The sequence below is a fragment of the Tenrec ecaudatus genome, chromosome 13, assembly GCF_050624435.1.
Source record: "Tenrec ecaudatus isolate mTenEca1 chromosome 13, mTenEca1.hap1, whole genome shotgun sequence".
Classification (NCBI taxonomy): Eukaryota; Metazoa; Chordata; class Mammalia; order Afrosoricida; family Tenrecidae; genus Tenrec; species Tenrec ecaudatus.
The window spans coordinates 6,464,506-6,487,432 of NC_134542.1; the positions used below are offsets into that span (position 1 = coordinate 6,464,506).

General features: G+C 58.6%; 1 protein-coding gene across 1 annotated transcript in view; it reads right to left on the minus strand.

Annotated features, from left to right (window-relative positions):
• Positions 1-261: 261 nt before the first annotated feature.
• The window catches only part of INPP5D (inositol polyphosphate-5-phosphatase D), a 43,156-nt gene continuing 20,490 nt past the window's right edge, over positions 262-22,927 (minus strand). The window contains exons 11-22 of the mRNA XM_075529340.1: positions 21,636-21,744; positions 21,002-21,090; positions 19,402-19,483; positions 16,757-16,846; positions 13,691-13,804; positions 12,575-12,657; positions 10,209-10,296; positions 9,914-10,063; positions 7,214-7,310; positions 5,584-5,865; positions 2,650-3,229; positions 262-1,183 (exon numbers count right to left, since the gene is read on the minus strand). Of these exons, the coding sequence (XP_075385455.1) occupies positions 1,181-1,183; positions 2,650-3,229; positions 5,584-5,865; positions 7,214-7,310; positions 9,914-10,063; positions 10,209-10,296; positions 12,575-12,657; positions 13,691-13,804; positions 16,757-16,846; positions 19,402-19,483; positions 21,002-21,090; positions 21,636-21,744 (1,767 nt within the window). The 3' untranslated portion in view covers positions 262-1,180. The remainder of the gene's footprint in view (positions 1,184-2,649; positions 3,230-5,583; positions 5,866-7,213; positions 7,311-9,913; positions 10,064-10,208; positions 10,297-12,574; positions 12,658-13,690; positions 13,805-16,756; positions 16,847-19,401; positions 19,484-21,001; positions 21,091-21,635; positions 21,745-22,927) is intronic.

Here is a 22,927-nt window from a genome sequence, read left to right on the forward strand (position 1 = left end):
TCCTGCTCTGCTGGGCGGTCCCTGAGCCGCAGCCCTCCACGAGCTACCTGTTGGGTGGGAAGACAGGACTTGCCTTCTCAGCGCCCAGAATGCTATGGAATGGTGAGCTCCCAGCACCTCCAGGCTCTTCCCGGAAGCAAGGTGTGTGGTTTATCCTTCTTGGGGGAAACCATCTCTGGCTGGAGGCGCCCAGTGCCCGGCCACCCACCCCGAGGCCCTGAACCGTGAGTGGCTCTGATGTCGGCAGAAAAAGGCCGTGAGTGGGGAAGGGGACAATTTATTGGTGACAGGGGCTGCGCCAACCCTGGCTGTCAACACTCAGTCCGTGAAGGGAAAACACGCAAGAAGCCAACACGTGACCAGTCTGGACAATCTGGAGACGGGGAGGCAGGGTCCAGGGCCAGACTTCGGGAAGACGAGGCCACCTGGCCCCTGGGTCTGGCCCTGAACAGCCCCCACTCCCCACTGGCAGCAGGGCTTTGGGGAGCAACAGCAATGCTTATTACGAGGCTCAGGACGTCTGAGTGTGGGGCTCAGGTTGCTCCGGGACCAAGGCCTGCGCTGAGGCCGTGTCTCTTCACAAAAGGGTCGGTTCTCCTTGTCTTCCAGCTGTGGAACTTCCCAGGGAGGCCGGTCAGACGCTGCTCTGGACCTCTCGGAGCTCAAAGGGGTCAGGTTCACAGGGCTGGGACCAAACAAGTGCCTGAGGGGCTGGGCTTCGTCTCCCTGGCAGGAGGACACCGGCCTCCTTAATGCTTTGAGCAGACGCTCTGGAGAGAGACGATCCACCCACCGGGGATGGCAGCTGGGGGATGTGGGATTGTGGGTCAGGGGGACTCGGCGTGGAGGCTGTGTTGACCAAACCTCACAAAGCACTGAGCGCACAGCGGGCAGCTGTGGCTATTATCATTACTATTATTATTACTAATTATCTTCATCATCTGGGATCACTGCCCCAGCTGGGAGTCTGCACTCCAGATTCTGGCTTCAAAGGAGGGGCCCGAAGCGCCCTCTTGGGTCCCAAGCACCACGGCGAAGTTGGAGCCGGGGAGTCTGTCCCTTCCAGTTAGCCACCACGCAGCAACCCTGCGGTGAAGCAGCAGACGGGAGGCCACCGAGGTCCTCAGGGCTGCGTGCTGCTCCCCCGGGCTCCATGTCTCGCTGGCGGCTCCCAGGGGCTTCACTGCGGGGAGAGGAACATGCTGTCAGGGCCTCCTTCCCGAGAGACCACGTAGCACACAGATTCCCGTCCCCACTGCCGCAAGCACTGCCGGGAAGGGCCAGCATGTACCGTATGGATGTCTGACCAATGCGGTGAAATATTGTAATAATACAGCAGTGGCTGCTGACCATAAGCCAGCAGTTCCGATCCACTAGCTGCTCCGAGGGGCAAAGATGGAGCTGCCCGCTCCTCCTTGGCAGTCTTGGGAGCTCAAAGGGGCAGGCTACCCTGCCCTGTACGGTTGCCCTGAGTCTGGATCAACTTGAGGGCTGTGGGCAATACAGCGAGCGGCCTCGGGAAGCGTGCGGGAAAGTGGAACGAGAAGATAAGGGATGTTTGTAGGGACTTTCTGAAGCTCCCTCCAACATAGTGTGCAAGCCGCACGCACGCGCATGCACACACGCACACACACACACATTCTGTTTTCATTCTCCCGACCGATTGGTGACGAGGCTGGTCCTTTCTAAAGAAGAGTAAACTGAGGCACAGGACCAGGCAGAGGCGGGAGGGCTGAGGTCCACATCCAAGCCTGCGCGGCCCCAGAGTCCATTGATACCACTCTCCCTGCTCGGAAAAGGTCTCTAAGGTCGGCCTGTGGACAGGACGCCTTCTCTGCTCGGGCGCAGAGCCTCACCCCTCACCTAGCGAGGCCAAGAGTCGGCCACAGGTCTCCAGGAGGCCAGGCCGAGGGGCCAGGTGGGGGCATGGGACTCGGGGCAGGCAGGCCGGGGTTCTCATGCTGACACTCCCTACTGCTTACCTATTCCAGGCCCATGACCCCTGGGAGCCCAGCCCCAGGGCACCCACCCAAGCAGTCCCTCACACATGCACACACGCACATGCTCCTGCACGCAGGCAGGTGCACATGCAGGCACACGGGCCGGCAAGTGCACACACTCATGCATCCACACATGCACACACTCACTCAGGCACACACACATGCACACACTCACTCATGCATCCACACATGCACACACTCACTCATGCATCCACACATGCACACACTCACTCAGGCACACACACATGCACACACTCACTCAGGCACACACACATGCACACACACACTCATGCATCCACACATGCACACACTCACTCATGCATCCACACATGCACACACTCACTCATGCATCCACACATGCACACACACACTGAGGCACAGGCACACATGCACACACACACTCATGCATCCACATATGCACACACTCACTCATGCATCCACACATACACTCATGCATCCACACACATGCATCCACACACACACACTTACTCATGCATCCACACATGCACACACTCACTCATGCATCCACACACACACATACTCACTCATGCATACACACACACACACACACACACACACATACACACTCACTCACTCACTCACTCAGGCAGACTGGCCACCGAGCCCCTGGGAGGCCGGGCGCACCTACCTGCATGGCGGTCCTGCCGAGCGCGCCCTCCTCGTGCCGGTGCTTGCCGTGGTGTGGGAGCTCGCTGTTGTCACGGTAGTCACGGCCTTTGGCGTGCTGCAGGTGCAGCACAGCCGGGCTCTTGACAGGCAGGGGCGGCCGGTGCTGTCCGGGCAAGGCCTGTTGGCTCATCTCAGAACGGGACGGCTTCACGGGCCTCTTGGCCGGTACGGGCAAGGCCACAGGCGCTGGGGTGCTGGCTGGGGGCTTGGGCTTGCCTGGGTTCTTTTCCCCACCGCCCGCTGGCCGGCCCTCTGCGGCCGAGGACGAGCAGGTGAAGGAGCGGAGCCGGGGCACGGGGGCCTGTTTGCTGGACCCCTTGTTGCTCTCGGTCTCCTGGGCTTTGGTGAGCAAGATGGCGGGTGAGGCAGGGTCGGGGCCGGCCTCCTTCCTCATCAACTTGGGGGATTCCTGCTCCTTCCTGGGGGCCAGCTTCGGGAAGGCGCTCACGGACCCATACAGCGGGTTCTCGAACATCTCCGGCTTGGTCAGCGGCAGGGTCTCTTGGCGCTCCGCTGGACTCTTCCCCAGGTCGCTGGGCCTAGAGTCCCAGGAGAGGCACTGTTAGGAAGCAAGATGCTGGGCACCTGCTAGTGCCCTTGTGGGAAACTCTGTCCTTGCCTGGGACCTCTTCACCCATAAAACACTTCACGCCACAGCCTGAAGCCTTGGGGGGCCGACCACTACAAACCCGGCGCGGCTGAGCCAATTCTAGTCCAGACTGACCTACAGGACAGAGCAGGGCTGCCCGGGAGGGTGTCCCAAGCCACCGTCTTTGCAGAAGTTGATGGCCAGTCTTTCTCCTGCGGGGCGGCTGGACCCACTGACCTCCCAGTGAACTGCCGAATCTTAACCACGGCACCACCAGACACGGAAGCAGGTTTGTGGTGCTCGTCCCAAATCCACTCCCTGCCACTGAGCACAGTCCTGGTGGCTCCGTGGTTACACGTTGGGCCACAACCTGCAAGGTCAGCGGTTTGAAACCAGCAGCCACTCGTCGGGAGAAAGACGGGGCTCTCTGCTCCCATTAATCGTGACGGTCTCAGAACCCCGCAGGGGCCGTTCTGCCCTGTCCTATCGAGCGCCCGTGAGGAGTCAGTGTGGGCTTGACAGCAGGGAGTTGTGTTTGGTTGATTCAAGCTGGACACTGGACAAGGACCGGAAGGTAGGAGTTAGGCCTCCGTGCCACGGAGCTGGTTCCAACTCCCAGTGAGGACACGTGTGCACAAAACGCGCTGCTGCCGGACCTGAGCCGCCCTCAGCAATTGCAAGCTCCGGCTCACTGATGAGGTCACGATGCATCTGCTGCTGGTGGTGGCAGTGGCATGTTTGCTTGTTCCTTTTTGTTTTAGTCATTTTATTGGGGGCTCTTACAGCTCTTATCACCATCCACTCATCCATCCATCCACTGTGTCAAGCACATTTGTAGCCCTCGTCATTCTCAAAACATTTTCTTTCTACTTGAGCCCTTGGTATCAGCAACTCATCCCCCCCCAACTCTCCCTCCCTCATGAACCCTGGATAATGTATAAATTATTATTTTGTCATGTCTTACACTGCCCAACACCTTCCTTCACCCACTTTTCTGTTGTCCATCCCCCAGGGAGGGGGTGATATGTAGCTCATTGTGATCAGTTTCCCTTTTCTACCCCACCTTCCTCTTCCCCTCCTGGTATCGCTACTCTCATTATTGGTCCTGAGGGTCTTATCTGCCCTGGACTCCCTGTGTTTCCAGCTTCCTTCCTTCCTTCCTTCCTTCCTTCCTTCCTTCCTTCCTTCCTTCCTTCCTTCCTTCCTTCCTCCCCCTGCCCACCCGCTCCCAAGCTAAAAGCCAAGTGTCCCTGAATGGACGAATGTCCAAACACAACGTGGTCCGCTGCTACCTAGGCAGCGAGAGGAGTGAAGTCGTGCTACTGCACGGCCCGATGGTCCTGAGACGCGAACAGAACCAGACAGGAAAGAGATGCCACACGCTCCCCTCGGCAGGAATGCCTAGAACGGGCAAGTGCACGGGGATGGAAACCCACCTGGGGGAAGTGCTGAGTGGGTACAGAACTGGTCTGAGGAGGCAGCAAAAGTTTTGGAAGTAGAAAGTGGTGATGGGAGTCCCGACACACACACACACACACACACACACACACACACACACTGTCACCTGCACCATCAGGTTTGGGGGATATCATGGTTTGCAAACTGCCTTGAGGCAAACTCGGGTGGGTCCCTGGGAACCACTGAGCTGGTGGGTCCCAGATGCCTGTCACCGGTGGCCCAAGGCTGCTGGGCGGCCCAGTCCAGCAGACTCTCAGGGGACAGACTCTCAGGGGACAGCAGACTCTCAGGGGGCAGAGCCAAGGGGCAGAGATCAGGCGGGGTGGCAGGGCCCAGGGGGCTTGGCTGTAGCGGCAGGGCGCTTGCTCAGTGTTTCTGGGAGAGGTTGGGAAGCCACTGAGGAGCTGGATGCGATGGAGTCAGAAGGGAGGACTTTGGAAAGCTGTCCCTCCGGGGCTCACAGTTATGAGTTAGGCCGGGAAGAGGGTGCCCGGGGGCAGAAGCAGCAGTGACCAGGGGGTTTCAGAGGACGGAACACGAGGGAGAGGAGGGAGTGGAATGCAAGGCACCCACGCCCATCCACCCACCTCCCTTTCAGTGGCTGAAGGGTGAGGAGAACAGGGGCGGGGGGGGGGGGTGGGCAGAGGAGGAGGAGCTGCCCCTCAAGGCAGACCCTTTTGTGATTCCCACTCTCACCCCTCAGTGTCAAGCAGGAGGGGGTTGCTGGCAGTTCCAGGGAGCAGCCGGATGCCCCTCCTGGCCTGCAGGCAGCTGCCCTCCTCAGAGGCACGAGTGTCCCTGGTACAAGACCCAGCGGCCCTTGGGGTGCCCAGGCTGAGGACTCACCAGGCCTCCTGTGTCCTGGGGCAGGGGCCCCGAGCCGCTGGTGAGGATGAGAACTTCTTGGGTGAAACGGGAGGCTGGGAGGGTGGCGTCGAAGGACTGTCTCCCCTTCCAGACCCAAGGGAGGCGTCCTTGGGCAGCGGGTCATAGCTCCAGGCGGTGGGCTGATAGTCGGGGGACGGGGCCTGCTTGCCGTGCTGGGCCGTCGTGGGACCCAGGGGTCCCAGGCCCATGTAGTTGGGGTTGAGAATCTCGGTCATGCCGGCGCCACTGCACAGGGGGACCCTGCAGGGGACATACAGTCACACCCAGGGCCCTTCTCTCTGCGTTTGTGCAATCGACTCGCTGCTGCTTCGTGAAGCCATGCCAGGCATGTGCATGTGTGTGCGTGCGTGTATGGCTGTGAAGGTGAAGTCACAATCCTCCGGCATGCCCAAGATGCAGGAGCCACGGGGCCACAGAGGGGTCAGTGCTGGGGCGCGGCCTGTTTGTGCTGAAGTCTAAGCGAGAGAGAGGCTAGCGGGGGGCTAGGGGAGGGCATGCATGGGAGAAGCCCAATCAAACACACTGCCACGGTGTGGGCACGGTGGGGTGGGGGAGAGGGGAGACTGGGGCAGAGCTGGGGAACTGGGGAATGGGCAGGTGGAAGAATGGGCAACAGGGACCCTGTAGTGACCATGGCTGTGATGATAGGAGCTGGGAATGGGCTGGGGGGGGGGATCCTGAGGAGCAGAGGAGTGGGGCAAGGCAAAGACTGGGATCCCAGACCATGGGAAGTCCACTGTGTGGCCAGCTCCCGGGAGCGTGGCCCTGCCCCCACCCCCACCCCCCCAGCAGCAGATACGCTGACTGCGACAGGCTGGCTCCTTGAGTCTGAACCTGGAGCTCACACCCGTGGGTAGAGGTGACCCTGTCTGGGGGACTGCTACCCACTAAGGCTACCCGCTGGGCCGTCCAGTGGTGAATGGTCAACGTGCTCAGCTGCGTGTCAAAAGGATGCATGTTCACATCGGAGGGTGGAGTCCACTGGGAAGAGGGGCCTGGTCATCTCACCCCACACTCTCAAGGCCATCAAGCGGGGCCGACTCACAGAGACCCTGTAGGGCAGGGTAGGACTGCCCATGGGCTTCTGTTTACTCCTTATGGGAGTAGAAAGCCTCGTCTTTCTCCCTCCGAGCAGCGGCTGGTGGTTGGCAGTCTGACGCTGCTATGCCACTATACCACCACCGGGAGCGCCATGGAGCAGTTCCACTAAGGCACCCCATGGGATCCCCATGAGCCAGGAGTCCTGGTCACCCCAGTTTCGGCCTCAATTGAAAGTAGCAGGGTGGGGTCTGTGGACCATTGAGCCTCCGCAGAGGTACCTGTGGTCACCACTTTGGGGGCTGTCCCCTCCCCCCAGGTGAGGAGGCCCTAAGGCAGGGATGTATCTCTGGCTTTGGCTTCTCAGGGGAGCCTCCCGGCCTTGTCCTGGTCACAGCCCCTCCTGGGAACTGGGGGTCCCTGGTCAGAGACACACGGAGCTCAGAGCAGGTGGCCTCTGCTCCTTCTTCCTCCCGTCCTGCTGTCCCCGGGCGCCCCTCCCTCATCCTGGCCCTGCCAGGCCACGCCGGCTCGGTGCACCGCTCTCTACCTGAGGGTAGGCTCCAGCTGCTTCGTGGGGTCGTGGCTGGTGAAGCTCTTCAGAGTCTTGGACCCGCAGGGCTCATCCCTCTCCGTCTTCACAAAGTCTGGAAGGAAAGGCCCAGACAAGAAGATTTGAGGGCCCAGCCCCCCAAGTCTGACACCACACCCTGCATTTGCCCACTGCCCCTCAAGTCTTAGACCCCATGGACACAAGCACGTACACACACTGCTGTCTAGTGCATTTCTGAGGTTTGGGGTTTCTGAGACTGCCTCATCACCCCCTTCCCCCTAAGGCTGGGGTTCCAGCGCTGACCCGTGGCTAGCTCGGCGTTGACCCCACCAAGGCTTCTTTTAGAAGCTGGCCAGTGAATAGTGGCTGCCTGGAGAGCTAGGCTAAGCCAAGTGCAGAGCCTTCATCTGGGCTCATTAGAGCCCCGTGATGGATTAATCATGCCTGCCACTGGCTCAGCAAGGGGGGAGAGTTGGCACGTGTGAACCAGAGCCATCGTTCCATCTCATGGCTGGAATTTTGTCTCAGAAAAGTCCACCATGGACAACTGTTTTGCCAGATCAGATGACAACCAACATAAAAGGTATCCCCATGGGAGTATTTGAGACCCAAAGCAAAACTACTCATGGGGCTTAAAGGGGAGCCGGGACCTCCACCTTCATGTCTGACTCTGATGTGTGGTGTGGTCGGTGCTGAGCCCGCATTCCTGGGCCCTGCCCTGCTAGAGAAAGGCTCTCCCATTGGGTAAAAGAGGGGGATCATCCCCCAGAGGCAGCACCCCTAAGTGGGCTGACCCCTGGCTGGTGTGGGCGTGCCGGACCGCCACTGTACTGAGCTCTGCTCTCTCCCTATTCACGTTAGTGCAGTGGTTCTCAACCTTCCTTTCATGCGGTTCCTCATGTGGTGATGACCCCCAACCATAAAATCATATTTGTTGCCACTTCATCACTGTCATATTGCTACTGTTATGAATCGGTGACCCCTGTGAAAGGGTCGTTCTACCCCCAAAGGGGTCGCGACCCACAGGTTGAGAACCGCTGCGGTTGAGGCATGCATGTCCTGGTATCCTGGCCCCGCCAGCGGTGAGCAGCACCGTTCATCAACTGGAGGAATCTTGGACGAGCCGCTTACTGGCCATGTGACCTTTAGCCTTTCACTTGGCTCTCCCTGCCTCAGTTTCCCCATCTGTGGAGAAGCGAGGGTGGCCGGCAGCACTGGCTCCCACAAGGCTGCTGTGAGAGCAGTGAGGGACAGCACTTGTAAGATGACCAGTCTCATGTCAGCAGTGACACAGTTAGGGCCCCATTCCCGGGGGAGGTGGTGGTGTGACTTGAATGTGTCTGAGGAGGAATTCAAGAGAAGACGGAAACGGGAATGGGGGTCGGGGAGGAAGGGACCCCCTGTGGTATGTGTCTGTCAGCAGTTCGAAACCACCAGCTGCTCTGAGGGGGGAAGAAGAGGCTCTCTATTCCCGTCAAGAGTGACAGCCTGGGAAACCCAGAAGTGGCTCCCCCCTGGCCAGCAGGTTGTGCTGAGTTGGAATTGACTTGGTGGCAGAGTTTGGGGGTTTCACCAGGGGGTGCAGTATGTGGGAAAAGGAAGAAATTCTTACAAGTCTTTGAGCATCTCAGACCTCTCAAGTCTTCCATTGCATCCTCCTCTCGCTCTGACCGGCCCACTGCCTGACGTCTGCACTTACTGCAGTAACAAGAAAGCCTGCTCCCGACCGTGTTGTATATTAATGCTGTGTCTCCCGGCAATGGCCCCCCGGGGCCCGAGGTGAGCCATCCTGGCTGGGATGGCACGGGTTATGTATCGCCGTGCCAGGCAGGCCCTGATTCTCGGTGGTTAACCTCCACCCTGTGATTAGATGTGGTCACCCTCCATTTTCGCATACATAATGAATGACTTGATCTTTGGACCGAGCCATGTGGTGAGCCAGGAGAGGGCAGGTTTCAATCAAGCGGAGAGGCTGCTTGATGTAAACGGGCCCACGACTGAGACGAATACATATCATTCCCAGGCTGCACAATTTGAGGTAAAAAGTTAAGGATGAAGAGGCCACTCTAAATCCACATCCGGACACGTCCTTGTCGAGTCCGGACGGTCAGTAAAGTCTCTGGGTCATATTCCAATGTTCTCATAACCGACTGGCGGCAATTCTTGCCTGAGAAGATGAGGCACCTGAAACAGTCTATGAGAATCAGCAGGGTCTCCTTTGGGCCAGGCAGGGAATGGCCTCTGAGGCTGGCCCTTCACTCAGGGCGAGGAAACGCCTGCAGAGAGCTTGTGTCCCCAAGTACAGCTTCAGTGATGCTCCTTTCGGAGAGTCCCAATAAACGGATCTCTCAGCCGCTGACTTCAGTAAGCAAGGTGTTTAAAACCAAACCAAGCCCAGCCCACTACCATCGCGTCGATCCAGACTCACAGCGACCCTACGGGATGAGGTAGAACTGCCCCCGTGGGTTTCCGAGGCTGAGACTTTCCGGGAGTAGGGGGTCTCATCTCTCTCCCTCGGAGCAGCCGGCAGTTTTGACCTTGAGGTTAGCGGCCCAATGTGTCACCCACTATCCCACCAAGTTCAAGTTGAGCTTTCCAACCTTGGAGTCCACCCTCCGGCCCCAGTAGAGAGGCTATCTGGTGGTATTGCTCAGAGAAACTCCCGCCTGGACCCACTGGGCGGAGAGGCAGTCTTACCATAAAGTTTCTCTCTCATCTTGCCCTGGGAGGTCTGCAGCTTAATCTCCCCCCGGAAGTGTCCTGTCATCTCTCCATGGTGGGTGAGAGGTGTGTGGATGGGGAACTGGGTCTCCGTGGCCTCTAACCGCAGGGCAATGCAGCCCTCACCTGGCAGGAAAGGTGACAACAGAGCGACGGTTACGCTTGGGTCAACTTGGCAGGTGACGCTCCTCAGAAAGGAGCTGTCACTGTCGTCCTTGCACCAGAGGGGCAGGAGGCACCCGTGGGCCCCCTGTCCCAGCCCAGCCATTACCGTAGGACTCGTCACTGTCCGAGGACTTGATGCTGATCAGGATGTGCTGGTCCAGCAGGTACTCGGGGTCTGAGATGATGGGTTTCAGCTGTGAAGGACAAGGACACAGTTGAGCCGACAGGTTTCAGGGCAGGTGGACGAATGCTTGAGACAGGATTCTCACTCCCCTGATTGGAAGGGCCACGCCCCTATGTACACCTGCCCAGCAAGGTGGGGCCAGACTTCTTCCTGGCCCCCCCAACAGTGTACTCCAGACCTCCTTGGTTGGGTTCTGGGGGCCCAGACCCTAGGGGATGGCCCGAGCCCCCATCTGCCCCCGTGTCTCCCTCCCCATCCTTGGAGTTAGGCAGGGTGTTACAGGACCAGGTCTGGGTGACTCGTGAGGAACATGGCCTGGTGTCCTGCACCCCAGGCACACTTTCCCTCACCCCCACGCTGACTGCTCCCCATCTTGCAAGGAGCGGGGTCCTGTGCTCCCTCTCCTGCAGACCCCCCTGGTTTTTCCTGGTGTCCAGGTGGGTGGGAGGTGTAACTCAGTGACAGCAGACTCTTGGATTCGGGGCCATCCTGACTGCCACTGGGATCATCTCTGGCAGTCCACCAGGTTTGGGCACTGCCAGATCAGGGCTGCGTCTGCAGGCACAGGGAGGGGGGGGCTGGCCAGGCGAGCTGTACCCCCATACACTGGTGCCTACATGCCGGCCACAGCTCATGCTATTTTCATAACTTAGGGCTGGTGACAGAGGGAACTGGGCCTCTTCCAAAATACACGCTGTAAATCCCAAGTTCCAGGCCTGGGGTTGTGATCCCAGTTGGGAGTGGGCCGTCTGTCACGTCACGAGGCAGGACTCCCGGTGGGTCGGGGCAGCGATCTCTTTTGAAGAAGGGAGGTTGCAGAGACAGAAAAAGCTACCCCTTCAGCCTGTCTCCCAGAGCCTCTAAGGAAGAGCCTCCTCTGAGAGCCGCTGCCCGCCCTCCATCCAGACAGCTAGCCTCTGGGTCTGTGAGAAAATGATCTCTGTTTGTTAACCCCCGTGGTATCTCTGCCACAGCAGCACCCCACGATGCTCTGGGATGCCCCCTTCTCTCCCTCCCACTTCCGGGGCCCCTTGTGCTCTTTCCCTGGGCCGCATGGTGACCGGCAGGATGGACTCTCCATAGTGCAGTTCAGAAAGTTCCAGAAAAAATGACGAGAAGTCACAGTGGGCGCTCCCCGGGGTCCCGGGGTCCCAGAGTGTGTTAGACGTCTCATGCTACGGTGACAGGGAGACCGTCAGGGGGTGACGTTGAGGAACAGGCTCATTTCCCCACAGCCTGGAAGGCAGGAAGTTGAAGTTCAGGGCACTGCCTGCTGGGCAGCTTGCTCTGTAGCTCCAGGGGAAGGTCCGTATCCCCTTCAACACCTGGGGGTCCAGGGTCTCTTGCAGGTCGCCATGTGCCTAGGCCCTCATTTCCCCACGGGTCTAGGTCAGTGTTACCCAAAGTGGGCTATACATCCCCTGAGGGGCAGTGGAATGATTGGAGGGGGGCACTGCAAAAGCAGATCCCTACACTTTATCCTGGATGATGGGCGTCGGTTCAAAATGTTAATGGCCAAGAGGGGGCACTGGGTAATTTTTTTCCCCTCTGAAAAAGGGATGGTGGTTAAGTTTGGGGGCCGATGTTCTAGGATGTTCTCAGAGCAGGGACCGAGGGTACAAAGACCAAGCTCAGTTCCTGGATCTCCTTTCTCGGTGGCAGTAGGTCCGTCCCTCTGATTTCCGCTCCATTGTTTGACCCCTTTTCTATCTGAGAAATGACTGATTCAAGGCACAGCCTGGCCCAGGTGCCAGGAGAGAGCCCTGACCTCCCCAAAATAGTGGTCGGGAGCAGGCGGAGGTGAGCTGAACAGAGCAGCTGAACAGGGGCTGACCCAGGAGGTCGCCAGGTGACACAGGTGGGTGGAGTTGTGGGGTGTGGGTCATGATCAGGTGGGGTTGGAGAGTAAGGTGGGATGTTGGTGGGGGGCAAGCCAAGGAGCTCCAGCTTGCCCCTCTCAGCTCCAGGAATGCGACCAGACACAACGGGGGCTGCTAGGGTCCGCGGGGCCTTCCAGACGTCCAGTGCGGCGTCGGACACCTTCGTGCGAGGTGAGGTGTCCCGTTGATGCTGACTCCCGCGGGCCAAAGTGCACCGTGTTCCTGACGGTTTCGGGGGGCTGGCTCTTCAGAAGGGGGTCGCCAGGCCTTTCTTCAGCAGCATCTTGAGGGGGCTGGGACTCCAGCTTGGCAGTCCAGCAGGCAAGCTGCCCACTAACCATCTGCACTGTCCGGGTGGCCATGAGCATTTTGCCTACGGGGCTCGGGGCCCCCTGGTGAATTGATTACCTTTGGAAGGGTCTCGTCGAACTTCACCACCAGCTCCCCTTCGCTCCCCTCTTCGTTTTCCCCCTCCTGGCTCTTGACAAAGCCTGTGGGGACAAGTCGAGACCCCGGGTCAGACCAGGGACGGCACCCCTCCACAGGTCACCCGGGGGTCTCTGCTTCCACCGAAGGTCCCCTGAACCGCACGCTCTCATTATTTTTAGGGGAATGGAGAGGCCCCCCCCTTCTGGCTCCTCTTTGTCACAAGCCCCGGGGACAAAGAAACCGTGGCTCCCAGGGGAGAGGACAGGGGAAGATGACAACTCTGCCCACGCCATGCAACACAGCGGCACCCTTTTGAAATTCTAATTTAAGCTCCCTAATATGCCGTTTCCATAGAAATGTATGCAAATGCCCTGAGAGTGTATTAAAAACACGCCCGCACAGCCCCCCCCCCAGGTCGTTTCTGAACGGCTCTGACCCCGGCCCTCCCGGGATGGATCTGGGGGGCGAGGGTCCTCGTGCAGAGGGTCGCTCTGCCGCCAGGCTTTGCCGGCAGGACGGGCAGGGGTGGGTGGCACCCGGCTTCCTCAGTTCTGGAAGTTGCCCTCATAAAATGCCTCCTTTGCTGGAGCTGGTCCCCCACCCCCACCCCAGGCCTGCTCAGGAGGAGAACCAGAAACCCCACGGAGCTCCTTAGACGGTCTGTCTGAAGTGCCGCCCGGAGAGGGTGCTTCCCAGACAGAGTGGGCGCGGCCGCTGCCAGTGGCCGAGAGGCCAAGCAGCCACTTGCTTCCTGAGGCTCCAAGGTGGTGGGACAGGGCAGTGGAGCCAGGGGTTGCTGCCCAGACCCTAGTCTGTTCCAGAACTTTCTCTCGCTCCTATATCTGAACTCTGCCCAGTGAGAGGTTCCAGCCGCCTACAGAACACCTGGTGCCCAGGGGACTTCAGATCAGGACTGGACCCAGGAGTGGCCCCGTCCCCCAGGGCTGCAAGTGACAACCGTCCCGTCACAGGAACTGGGTGTGCCCCCCACCCCCCGTGCCCCTCAGCTGTGATGCCCATTGAGGTCCCCGCCCCCAGGGCCCTCGCACAGAGGGGGTGTCTGGGAAAGAGGCCTGCCCCGCTTCCCACACTTACTCTCCAGACAGCTAGAGTGGAACTCCAGGTAGAATTTGGTCTGGGACTTGGTCTTCAGTGTGGCGTAGCATCTGAGAAACTCGATCTGCCCTTGGCTGTCCACGGTCCCGGGACCTACAACAGGTGAGGGCAGGCACGCGACGGCTCCGTTTCTGTTTGTGTCACTCAAAAGGCCCCCAGTCCGTGCCCACGCAACTACACAGCATGCCTGGAGATGGTGCCGTGCAAACCAGCCTCCCTGTGGAATCTGAGCGCCGGAGCAGGGGGTTGTGCAGGCCAGGCTGGCCACAGCAGGGAGGAGGTTTTCCTCCAGGGAAAGCTACAAGGAGACCCCCCCACCCCAGCTGCACGGAATCCCTCCACCGAAGGTGTGGCCTCTCCGGACTGGACAGGGGGAGGGCGTGGCCCCAGGGCTGAGAGCCCCAGCCCCAGGAGACTCACTACGCCTCAGAGGGAGGGTGGACAATGGTCTGGCTACCCCAGGCTCAAGTCTACCCCAGCCCGAGTGGACATGAAGAAGCCCCTCTTCTCACCTCAGCGTCGCACCCCATAGCCCTTCACTCTGGACTCCTGCCACCATCTGTCCCCAGTTAACTTGCTCTCCGCTGTGCACCCTCAGATCAGCAGTTCCCAAAGTGGGCCCTACCAGCCCCTCGGGGGAGCTCAAAACCAAAACCAAAACATGCCCCCACCAAAAAAAACAAATCAAACCATTCACTGCCGTCCAGCTGATGCTGACTCACGGCATCCCTCCTAGAGGACAGGGCAGGGCGGTCTCTCTCTCTCTCTGAGTGGCTGGTGATTTCAAACTCTCGGCTGACCTTGTGGTTAGCAGCCAGTCTGTCGTCAATGTGAGACTTAAGAGTGAAGGGGTGGCGATTAGCCCGTCGATCAGGTCTTAGCTTAACCACCTCATTTGGAGGCGCCAAGGAGATAAATAGCTCACTGGAGGCGGGACACACGCTCTCTCCCTGCCAGACATTGCTGTTGACAAGCCACATGGAGAGAGGCTGATGGAGCCAGAGCCCTGGAGCTGGAGGGGTCACATGGAGACCCATGCCAGCGCTGAGATGCTTCCACCAGCACTGGCCCCACCCACTGGCCTATGATCGTCCTGCACTCGGCGACACTGTGCGTGTTGCGTGCGTCTGAAGAGGAACTGATAGACGGGTAACGGATGTACAGCCCAACGGTGCTCTCCACTACACCATCGGGGCTCCATGTGACGACGCAGGCCAGGACTTCAAACATAGCTACCTGTGGACCCTCCAGGAGATGGACTGGCTGCCCAGCCACAGGAACCACGGTGTGGTGGGCACAGGACGGGGCAGTGCCTGCTTCCTTTGTGCGTGGGGCTGCTGTGGTTTGGAATGGCCTCAATGGTCCCTCACAGCACAGCAACAACAACGCACAAATGTTTCCAATGACCAGAGGGACACTGATCTTTTTTTGGTGTCGGCCTGGTGAGCCTGGGAACCTATACGGCTCAGGTGAAGCTTTTGCAACACCCTTGAGCTCGCTGGTTGAGGGGTACAGGCAGTGCTCCCGAATCTTCCCCACGCCCTCTCATCCTCCCTTCTCTCTTTGCTTTGTCTAACGCCCCCGGGGCGGACGTCCTGCTCAGGCAGACGTGTCACCCACGCTGCACCCAGGCCCATCAGTATTGCTGAGAAGGTGTGCGCTCCAGTCCAGTGGAGCAAGTCAAGATGGATGGAGAGGGCAGCCTCCCCATGGACAGAGGGCAAGATGGCGTGACCCGCCCCATGCACAGTGCAGGAGCCCAGAGGAGGGGGAGACAGTGGGATGTGAGGGCTAAGGAAGGTCCTGAAAAGGCACAGGGGCCACGGCTGGGAGGGACATGGGACCCTGGGCCCAGGCTTGGCTGGAGACGTAGGTCACACCGCCAGGCTCTTGGAGCTTCGACGCAGCCGTTAGAGAAAAGCGTTCCAGTGCTCCACCTCTCCCGTGTCCCCGCTGTCATCAAAGACATGAGTGGGACCATCTTCCCAACCCAGACTTCCTCTGACCACAGCAGTGGCAGTGGGTCAGGGAGGTGGCAGCACGGCTACCCAGTGAGCCAGGCCCAGTGAGCCAGGTACCCAGTGAGCCAGTTGCCCAGTGAGCCAGGTACCCAGTAAGCCAGGTACCCAGTGAGCCAGTTGCCCAGTGAGCCAGGTACCCAGTGAGCCAGGTACCCAGTGAGCCAGGCCCAGTGAGCCAGGTACCCAGTGAGCCAGGCCCAGTGAGCCAGGTACCCAGTGAGCCAGGCCCAGTGAGCCAGGTACCCAGTGAGCCAGGTACCCAGTGAGCCAGGCCCAGTGAGCCAGATGCCCAGTGAGCCAGGTACCCAGTGAGCCAGATGCCCAGTGAGCCAGTTGCCCAGTGAGCCAGGTACCCAGTGAGCCAGACCCAGGGAGAAGCATGTGGGTCCCCACTGGGGCAAGGGTGGTCTTGGCAGCCAGGAGCACGGGGCTGGTTATCTGGGACATCCCCAGCAAACCTAAGTACTATTGCTGAAGTGTTTTCGAAAACCCAGCCATCCAGCACCACACCTTCACGATTTTTACCACCACCACCAGCACCCCACCCCGCCCCTGCCACGCACCTGTCTGAGTACTGCGTTCATGTTCTCTTTAAGTAGACCTGCTTTCCAAACTTAAATGGATGTAAGTAGGCAAGTCTATCACAGAACTGACGAGGAAGCCAAAGTGGCTTCCCCGAGGCAGAAAAGATGACTTTTTAAAGCACATGCAAATAATAAATGTAAATATATCTATAGAATGTATTACTCATGAATGTCCCACCCACAATTGTCCCTGGTGGTATATGGACCACCCCCGGGGAACTCGCTTTTTCAGGCAAGGTCAACGCCGAGGCCCACACAGCTGACGTATCTACCACGTGGAACCAGTGTTCTCAGCTGGACTCGTGTGTGGTGGCATGGGCATGAAGACGCTGGACGGAGGGCTGGCGAGCCTGCCTGGGAGGAGGAGACTCTACGGCGGCCAGCCCCCGAGGCCTCGGTGTTTTGTGAAGCAGGGGAAACGGGCCCGGCCAACCACTCACCGTTCTTGGAGACAAACTGGGAGGTGACCCCTGCCTCAAACGTGGCAAAGACGGGGCTGTGGTCACTCGTCATGACGTCGCTGGTCGCGCCTGCAGGGGAGGAAGGGCGTCTCTGAGCGGAGGGAGGGTGGGGGAGGGCGGCAGACCCTTGGAAGAGACACAATTGTTTCTACAGCCCTCTGAAATGTCCGGGGTTCGCACCGGCGGCCTGGTCAATGTTGTACAGGCCCGCTTAAGACAACCCGTGGCCTGTTTTCTCCTGGTGAGAACAGGCCCCTGTCAATCGTTCTTAGACTCTCAGACGTGTGAATGGATTGTGGAGCGTTAAACATGAAGGGTCTTCTGGCCGGATGCTTTATTTGATTGACAAGGGCCCTCCCCACTCTGTTCACTCAGCTCCCCAGCGAGAGAGCATGTGTGTGAGCTAGACACAGGGAGGGGAGGGAGGCAGCTGCTTCAAGCAGAGGGAAGCTCGGCGGAGAAGGGCAGGCAGCAGAGAGCACTTGAGGGACACCGTTCTAGAAATCCCGAATTCTTCTAAGGTTCCCAGGACCAGGCGTCTGACAGGAAGGAAACGGGATACTCGGGGCCGTGGGTAAAGATTGTAAGTCATGAGATTATGTGGAAGCCGACGGCAGGAGGATGTGTCAGCTTCCACGGGGGAGACAGGCAGGATGAGGAGCGACGTGGGCGGAAGACGGAGCTCTGGGACACACCAGCCTTCCGTGGAAAAACAGCGCAAGGAAGAGGGAATAAAATAGAGCTGGTTTTCCTTCTCTGGAAGGCTTTTACAGACCATCAAGAAAAAGATGGGCAGAACACGCAAGAAAGAAACACCTGAAGAAATGACCATTGGCTAGTGACCACCAGAAGGGCCCATGGAGCCAAGTGATGGAGGGGAGGTGCCAGGTGCCAGAAGAGGGGCCTGGCCATGGGAGAGGTGAGCCAGGTAAGAGGTGAGCACCCTCTCTCTGAGACAGGACAGAAGAAGGCAGACGGGGTGACAACCACGCACACGTGCACACATGTACACGTCCACTTGGCTGGGTCACGATTCCCAGGATTCGGTTCCGTATCTGCCATTTTGCGATGTGATGTAATGCTCCTTCACCTGGGGATGAGACGTCATTCTCGGTGTGCTGCAGAGCCTGGCCCCAGGGGGCTGACGCGGCAGGACGCCATCTTTCTTTGTTGCCGTAACAACTCAAGTGAGCCGAGATCAGCGGGACTTCCTATCGCCAAGAATGAAGCTCAGCACGGCCTTTGGGCCAAAGGAACTTTCTAGAACCAGGGGGCACACAGAGAGATAGGCTTTCTCTAGAGCTGGCACTGTGAAGTCAAACTTCTGGAACTTTCCCTAGAACTGGTCCTCTCTCTCACTGTGAACGTCCAGCCCCCGAAACTCTAAGAGAGTCGGTTTCTGTTTGTCAATGCCCCCCACCTCCCTTGTGGTGTATGTCACAGCAGCGATGGAGAACTGAGACAGAACATCTCCCTAAAGAGAGCGTGGAGTGGGGTCGGGAGAAGCCAGAGAGGGTCCAGTGCTGGGGGAAGCGGGAGGGTGGAGGTGGGGAGGGGAGGACCCGGGATGTCCCCGAGGAGATCGAGACCCGAGACACGTACTGGAGCCCCTTGCCCTGTGCCTGTAAGCAGGTTCCTGTCGGGAAGCAGGGTCTCTCCATCCACAGGGCCAGACCCGAGTCGGACGGACTTTAAGCGCAATCACTTGGCGCGATGAGAACCAGAGAAGACGCGTACCCAGGGAGAGGCGCACCCTACAAAGATTGCTGTAGCCACCTGGCGCAGCCTTACGAGCAGGGTTCAAAGGCCAAGGTGTCACTTGGAAGACTAAGACACGTTCGACCCAGGCCACCATGTTTTCTGTCACCTCTTATGCACGTGAAGGCCGGGCCGCAGATGGGACAGACGGAAGACCGTGGTGTTGGCAGACTCCGGACCACGCACCGCCAGCATCTGCCTTGGGCAGTACAGCCCATGTGCTTCTTAGAAGCGAGGCTGGCAAGACTTCCTCTCGAGTACTGCGAACGCGTTTATCAGGAGGAACCAGTCCCCGGAGAAGGACGTCATGTGGGGGCAGACAGAGTGTCCGGGGAAAAGAGGAAGGCCCCCACAAGACGGATTGACACGGTGGCGGCGGCGGCGGCGGCCACAAGGGGTTCAGACGTAGCAATGCTTGGCGGGGAGGGTGGCTCCGGGCCAGGCAGCATCTCGTTCCGGTTTGGACGCACCGGCCGGTTGTGAGATGGAACTTACGTGATCGCAGAACAGCTGGAAGCCGAAACAGATGGGGAAGCACCGTGCCCCACCGCCCCTGTCCCGCTCTGAATGCCGACAAACATCAATAGCCACAGTGTCGCACAAGAGTGCCCGAAGCCCTAGGAGGTGGGCGCAGTGGACCCCACAGCCCAGGAGGACCCCTCAAGCCGAGGGCTATGCACTGAGCTGCAGCGGAGAAGGGAGACCGGGGGCCTCATCACTCTTGGAGGGGGAGACGGGTGTCAATGGGTGTTCACACCCCACGGCTGGCCAGGTGGCAGCAGAGCGCCGGATGGGAGCCCTCTGGTATAGGGACCTGCCCTCCCGGCTTGACGCCAGCCCTCTGCGTCCACCCAGGTTCTACTCACCATAGGACTGACACACCACGTGGACCAGCGGGTAGGACTTCCAGAGGACCCGGTCACACCACGAGGGCAAGTTGTACTTCATCTGCAGGCCAGAGGCATGGGCGTTACACATGGTGGCTTGCTTTGTATTTATTTTTCTCTCAAAATCAGAGAAGTGCCCTGTCCTCCTGGACTTCACTCCCCTGCCCTTGGTTCTTTGCCGGGTGTCCCCGGGCCGTGGCTATGGTCCTACTGTGTGTTCTTGAGTCCGTTCTGACTCGGCAAGCCTACAGGACAGAGGGGGACTGCCCGCAGGGTTTCCAAGGCTGGCACCTTTCAGGGAGCAGATGGCCAGACTCCCCGTCCCCTCCAGGCCGCGCCTGCACGGTCAGGTGCTGTGGACACTGCTTTAGAAAGGACATCAAGACCCAAAGCCTATCTGTAGACCATTGGACATCCCCTCACAGAAGGGTCACAAGGAAGAGACCAGCCAGTCAGGGTGCAGTTCAGCCGTCCATGAAACATTCAACTTTCCTCTAGTTCTGTAATGCTTCTTCCCGCCCCTATTGACACCAATTCTACCTTACAAATCCAGCTAGACCAGAGCATGTGCACGGGTACAGATAAAAGCTGGAAACACAGGGAATCCAGGACAGATGATCCCCTGAGGACCAATATTGGGAGTAGCCATATCAGGAGGGGAAGGGGAAGGTGGGGAGAAAGGGGAACCGATCACCATGATCTACATATAACCCCCTCCCTGGGGGACAGTCAACAGAAACGTGGGTGAAGGGAGGCATCGGTCAGTGTAAGACAGGAAAAAATAATAATTTATAACTTATCAAGGGTTCATGAGGGTGGGGGAGGGAGGGGAAGAATGAGGAGCTGATCCCAAGGGCTCAAGTAGAAAGAAAACGTTTTGAGAATGATGATGGCAACGAATGTGCAGATGTGCTGGACACAATGGATGGATTGAAAACAAAAAGGAAATGACAACAGCGACCTTGGCAAGTCTCGGCGTCCCTCACTTCAGGGCTCCTGGATTCACCCTGGTCATCCCCTTCTGACTCACACGCACCTCCCCACCTGGACCCCGTGACGGTGTCAGCTCCATGCAGGCGATTTCTAATGACACCTGCTCCTCCCTTAGCAGCTGCCCCATGACCTGACACGAACCAAAGTCTGCTGGGGGTTTAGTCCGTGCATTCACGAGGCACGTCTGGTAGTAACTGATGGAAAGGTGAATGCTGAAAGGTGTGTCCACTCGGCCACGAGTCTCAGTGGCTTGGCAGTTAGATAATGGTGTAGTCATGTTCCATGTGGTGAGCCGAGGTGGCCGCCTCCCCTTCTCGCACCGTGACTCGGTCTTTGTAAGCCAGAGGTAGGTGCGGAGAGGTGAGAAGTGGGTGTATTATTATTTGCCCAAGAGTCCTGGTGGCATCATGGTTTCACACTGGGCAGCTACCTGCAAGGTCAGTCGTTCAAAACCACCAAGTGCTCTGAGGCAGAAAGACAGGGCCTTCTACTCCTGCCAACAGTTACGGGGGTCGATGGCAGTAAGTCGCGGGAACAGAGAGGCGAGGGCTGGGAAGAGGGACAGTGTCCGCCAAACCAAACTCACCCCAGTGGCTTTCTGCTTAGTGTAGGCGTATTTGTCCCGCGTCAGTCTTTCAAAACGGTAGGTCGGAGCAAATGTGATTTCTTCCTCCTCTGAAATCGGGAAACTCGGAATTCAGTTTTGACGCCTGTGAGGGTTGAAACTGTGCCCCTCCCCTTCCCCCAAATAGGAGTTGGGATCTTAACCCGACTCGGCCTTCCATCTCATCAGAGAGGTTATGCTAACGAGGCAATACCCGGGACACGTGCGTCTTAAACCGAGCGCTTTCTGGGGTAGATGGAGAGCGGGTAAGATACAGCGAGAAGCAAGGATGCATGGGGAAAGGCAGGCAAGTGGACATTTCCAAGGGTTGTTGTGAAGGCCAGGGAAGCCTCGTCAAGGGCCTGCTCCAGATGGACAGAGGAAGGCTCCCCTGGAGTGGACACCACCGTCCAGGCATCGAGGTACCTGACGCGCTCGAGAAAACACTCCTGTTCTTTAAAGCCACCTGCTTGTGGTGTTCCTTGAGGCGGCACCCGGCAGCCCAGACGCCTCCCTGAGGGTCACATCCACCCGGCTCCCCTCGGTCCCCAGCCCGCCCCGCCCTGGTGACGGTCCTATGCCGAGGGCTCCGGGCCCAGGCGTGTGCTGAACTCACCGAAGTGCAGGAAGACCTTGCGCTCTCTCCGCTCCGTGAGCAGCTGGTCGTGGGCCAGGAGGTCGGCGTACTGCTGCTGCTTGATCTTCTGGATGATGAGGTCGGCCTCCTAGAACGAGACGCGCCCGGCATCACCACGTGCCCTCTGGGCCACGCTGGGTCCCGAGGCCCCAGGGGCTCCCAGGTGGGTGCTACTCCCCCACTGTCTGCGAGGGAAATCCCACACGAACACAGCATCCAGGGTCATCCCGATCATGTAAGTTCCAGCTATTCACAATCTGATGGGGTTTTTTTCTATTTACATACTGATGTTTAAAATTTTGTGGTTGAGAATATTCCCGGGAAAACACACACACCAAAATCCAGTAGCTTCTACAGGGACAGCTCAGTGACATTGGCTCCATTCTTTAGACCGAGACACCCGCCTCACCCTCCTTCTCGGAGCCGTCCCTGAGGTTCCCATCTGACCTGCGAGTTGCTCTTGTCAACGTAACCCCATGCAGACAGCTCTTAAAGATCACAATATTCATGGCAGACTTTTTTTTTTAACTGATAAGCTAAAGTACTGGTTGGTTTCAAGAAAGCTTTCAGGGGACGGCTTTGGTGTAAGGTTGAAGGGTGATCTCAGGTTCGGGAGGCAGGAAAGAAGGGTGCCAGGAATCGGGGAGCCCAGGGATGTGTTGGCAGTCATTTCCTTTACTTGGGCTTCTTGGGGCAGTGAACCCCTTACAGACGGTGGAGAGTCAAGCCTTGGGGCATACCTGTCACCGCCTGTCCCATCTGGCCGGTGGGTCATGAGTGGGGAAGAGGAGAGCTACTGCAGAGACACTGCAGAGAGGGCTGTGAACTGAGACTGAGCAGGCATGCTCCGATTCTGTCTCTAAGAGCCTCCATGGCGGCCACGGGTTCAATCCTAACTCTGCCAATGATTGGCATTTCCTTAACACGTGTGAGGCTCAGTGTCTTCATCTGTACAATGGGGACCGTTCCCGCCGCCCATCCTCCTTCCTTCACAGGATGGCCACGTGAAAAGACTTCAAATTCCTGCCAGAGATGGAAACGGGTGGACCCGGACAGTGGTGGCAGCGGCCATGCAGCGTGTGGAGCACCACTGAATTGCCCATGGAGAACAGTGAGATGGGCAAATGGTTTCTTGTTGTTGGCCACCACTGGGTCATTTCTGACCCAATGTGACCCAAGGTGACCTCACCTGTGCAGAGCAGAACCGCTGGGCGGAGTTTCCACGGCTGTGACCTTTCATCCGTGTACCTCCAGACCTGTCTCCTGAGGCC